Raw genomic sequence first — 4,140 nt, 5'->3', positions numbered from 1 at the left:
TGACAAACCAATATCAAATACAACTGGAACATATAGCTTTAATGAACTTGTAGCTTTACAAATAGAAAGTTTGTAGGAGTTTCCTACACAGTTGGAAATTTGTGCTCTATTATTACAACAACATAATAGAGTAGGGTACTCAACCCTGAAATTTTGACAGAATGAAATTACCATGAGCTACAGGTAGCAATGGCAAAACAAACAAAAGAAAAAGTTATTCTAGCAACTTAAGGATCGGCTCCCTTGTGGAACTCCATAACCCAGCTGTTGTAAGCACAGCACATGACCTCACAGCCAGAAAATCCAGATTTTAAAGCTAATGCCTCAAACTCTTTTTGGGTCCGCTCTTTTCCTCCTGGATTTTGAGCCAACATGAACAAATCTTGCTCAAAGACGATATTTGCCGAAACACTATTCTCAGGAGCCACAGGACGAATTGATTCCACAATGATCACCTTTCCTGAGTTGGGAAGAGCATTCCAGCAGTTTTTGAGAAGTTTCAAGCAATGCTCATCACTCCAATCATGGAGTATCCACTGCAGGTTTCAACGTCTCAACAACTAAGGATAAAACTACTAACAACATCAGATGTAGAAAAACAAGACTGATCTAGAGTTTCAAGTTATATCAATTGGAGGCTATGAGTTGCTTTAAAGCATATATGCTCTAAATAAAGAAGAGCCCCTCACCATGCAGACCAGAACAAAGCTGCTATGTAGTTGGAGCATTGTAACCCACTTACCAGGCTACCATGCCTGCATTGGTGCCAAAATTACTGAATACAACATCAAGATGGTCTATGGTGAAAGGTCTCTCTCTGAGACTCAAGGTCAATAATGGCCTCAATCAAGGCTATGATTATGGCATGGTCCGGGCCAGCCCAATGTATTTGGGGCCTTCAGCAAATCTTTAAAATTGGGCATTATTTTTTTAATATTTAAATATTAATTAAATAATATTTATTTTCATATGACAGGAGATCTTTACCTAATAAGCACCGATTCCGCACTTAGTGATTTTTTGTTTGAAATTACCATTTTGCCCTTACTCCTTGTTCTTTATACTTAAATTAAGTAGACTTACTTTTGTTATTCAGCATTTTCGTAAATTGCAAAATAACCATTTTAACTTTTTTGAAATATGAAAAGTTGAACATTTTAACCTTTTTGTGAGGGACTGGATTTCAACAAAATAATCACAACAGACAAGTCTGTGGGATTCTCATATATATTTTTTTTCGTTCTTATTTTATAGAGGGTCTCGATATTATAAACAAATAATATTATTTTTTTAAAAACATGTTGACTGTTGAGGGCCTCGTGGCCGTTGTGCAGAAGGCCTCCATATTATAAAAAAAATAATATTGTTTTTTTTTTAAAGCATGTTGAAGGCCTAAAGAAAGCATGTTGGGGCCTTGATATTATAAACAAATAATAATATTTTTCTTAAAGCATGTTGAGGGTCTCAAGAAAGCATGTTGAGGGCCTTTATTCAAATTTTTTTTGGCCTTATTAAAAAATTTTTTGGGCCTAAAAAATTTTTTTTTTTGACCTTAGAAACCTGGGGCCCTAGGCGTCGGCCTAACTCGCCTAGTGGTTGGGCCAACCCTGGGCATGGTATCGGTTGAGTGGTTTGGTACAGTAAATATTTTTTATGATTCGCAAACAAAACTACCATGTTATTTATCCTTAATCTCAAAGTAATGATAATCTTTAAGAGTTATTTTAAATCTGACAATGTAGTGAGAGGTTATTTGGTTTGAACAACACTAAGCTCATGGGCTTATTCTCCTAGGTTGGAACAAGTTAATAGGATCTCCTGTTTTTGCCCCATGTCATCACACAGGGGACATGGAAACGTAAAAAGGAAAAGAGGAATGGGGTTTCTCTTGCTTTCGGCATTGCAGGCCCCAGAAGGAGGCCCCGCGGCAGGCTATTAGCTTAGTGAAAGTAAGCCAAGCAAAAGAGCTAGCAGAATCACAGCCAGTTACCTTCATGAAAATGGCATCTCCTTCTGCAACGCTATCAAACATATCTCCCCCAATGTGCTCCACACCTACACCATGACATGCTTTTGAATAAGTTATACAGTTCATCTTATCTAAAAACTATGCCAGTTGTGAGCAGCAACAATTTGATCAAACCAAAGTGAAAAATAAGGAGGGTATCAGGGTTGTTTGGCGACATATTCAGTCATGGAACACGCATTTGACAGTAATGGCATATTTGCCTCATAAGCATGAGTTCTTTGACAACAGACATTTGAATCCTGGGACAGATATCAATATTTTTACATCTTAAAGGTATAATGAACTCTTAAGCCAAAGAAAGAACTGATCCAGAACCTGGATAAGAAGGCGCATCAGCTAAAACATGAGGCAGATCAAAATTGATGCCCTTAATTTGAGGATACTTGGAAGTGATAATGCTAAGGGTAACTCCAATCCCACCACCCACATCAACCAACACTTTAAGGCCTTCGAACCCTTTGTACACATCGAGTAATTTCTTCATGATCAAGGTGGTATGGTTTGACATTGCCTGGTTGAATACCCGATTGAACCTTTGATCTGTTCCTGGGTATTCAAACGCTGTCATCCCATAGGCCCTGTTGAAAGGAATCCCGCCTTCTAGTATAACGTCATTCAAGTGGTACCTGAGTACAATCACCCTTGAATAAGCCTACTACACCATGTAATAAATCTATCACATTAGACAATTCAAATTCTTATAAATTTGGAGTTATTCAATTAAGTACTTGTCAAAGTAATGTATCAACTATATATATATAAAATATATTCTGACCATATACAAACAAAGGGAAGGGACATATAGGGGCCCTTCTCACATGTATCGGCCATATATACCTCGTGGCTCAAATCACTTCAAAAACAAGTGAAATGTAACATTTTCAACTAAAAAACTTATTCAAGAACAGGAACAGAAAAAAAAAAAAAGAAAAAAAAAAAGACACCAATTTTAGTTTCAGAGATTACCAGCTCTCCATGAAGACCTTATCGTGGTGCAACAGGAACAGAGGAGCGACAGAGCCCCCGTGTGGGTTCTTAACCAGGAACTTGCAAATGGGTCCGACGCCATAGAGTCTCTCAACCTCCCCGTCCTCTCTGGTCACGAGCGAGCACTTGAGTATGGAATAGCTCGCCAAGAGGCTTAGCATCCGGTCCAGAAGAACCGGCACGTCCGGGTTCTTGGTGGGCAGCCGGCCCGCAATCTCGGAAGATGAGAGGAAAGTGCCGGTGCCCGCGTCTGAGATTATCTCGATGAGGTTGAGCTCAAGCGCTGACTTCAGAACCATAGGAAGGACCACCCCGTTTGCCAACCGGACGGCCAATTTGCCCACCTCTTCTTCTTCTTGGTCTAGTTCTTGCTGTTGGGTTATCGGGTTCGGGTTGGTTTGTTCAGAGCTACTCATTTTTTGACTTTGCGCGAGGAAGTGAGTGTGATCTGTGAATCAGAGAGGGAAATCTCGTTTAGAAATTAGACAGTTTGTACACGTGCATGTAGGGTTAGGGAGAAAACCCACAAGCTTTCCGGCGATGAAAGAATCCGGCAAACAATTCTAGCCGGGTTCTTTTATCGCTCTGATACTGAAGAAAAAACAGAGTTCAGTGGGAGAGGATTCATTACTTACCCGGAACTTGCACTCAGGGAGATGGAACTTTTTCAGTGGTTTGAATGGTCTGATCGAGGTCCAAAGGCAGGATCCCAACTTTTGCTAATTCACCTCTCAGAGAACCATGCCATGAACACCATGTGGGAGGGATCTATCTGGGGAATATGGAATTAAATGATCTTGCCCTTTCATTTTATTTGAAGGTCCAAAATAAGCCACGTGGCTAAAACCCACTTCCCTCCCAAAACCCTTTTTAGGATACCAAAAGACATTCCTTCCCAAAGAAAATAACTTCACTTCGGTCGTGGCAAACAATGTGAGTTTTGTCCTCCAATAGCTGAATGTCAAATCAGCTTTGAGCAAGAAAATAAAATGAGAACACTTGCACTTGATTTTTATCCCCTCACAGCCCCAGCCACCTTGCCACCTTGCCTCAGCTAGAGTTGCCGCCGCTAGAACCACTGCTTTCTCTCTCTCCCTCTACCTCTTCATTAGCCACGTGGGGTG

The 4,140-nt window shown here is 40.2% G+C and overlaps 1 protein-coding gene across 2 annotated transcripts; it reads right to left on the bottom strand.

Annotated features, from left to right (window-relative positions):
• On the bottom strand, positions 1-3,811 carry LOC132184268 (caffeic acid 3-O-methyltransferase 1-like). Of its 2 annotated transcripts, none has more exons than XM_059597837.1 (5): positions 3,652-3,809; positions 2,996-3,464; positions 2,345-2,655; positions 1,991-2,055; positions 1-536 (listed from the first exon to the last, which is right to left on the bottom strand). In XM_059597837.1, exons 2-5 carry the CDS (start codon positions 3,430-3,432, stop codon positions 228-230), a joined length of 1,122 nt encoding a protein of 373 aa, XP_059453820.1. In that variant the 5' UTR covers positions 3,433-3,464; positions 3,652-3,809; the 3' UTR covers positions 1-227. The 2 variants fall into 2 exon arrangements, with proteins under 2 accessions (XP_059453820.1, XP_059453828.1); XM_059597845.1 differs by having other exon boundaries at positions 472-560; positions 3,652-3,811.
• Positions 3,812-4,140: the final 329 nt, after the last annotated feature.

This window comes from Corylus avellana, chromosome ca1, assembly GCF_901000735.1.
Source record: "Corylus avellana chromosome ca1, CavTom2PMs-1.0".
Classification (NCBI taxonomy): domain Eukaryota; kingdom Viridiplantae; phylum Streptophyta; class Magnoliopsida; order Fagales; family Betulaceae; genus Corylus; species Corylus avellana.
Note: the sequence above shows the minus strand (reverse complement) of the source record. Positions and strands in the feature narration are given on the sequence as shown.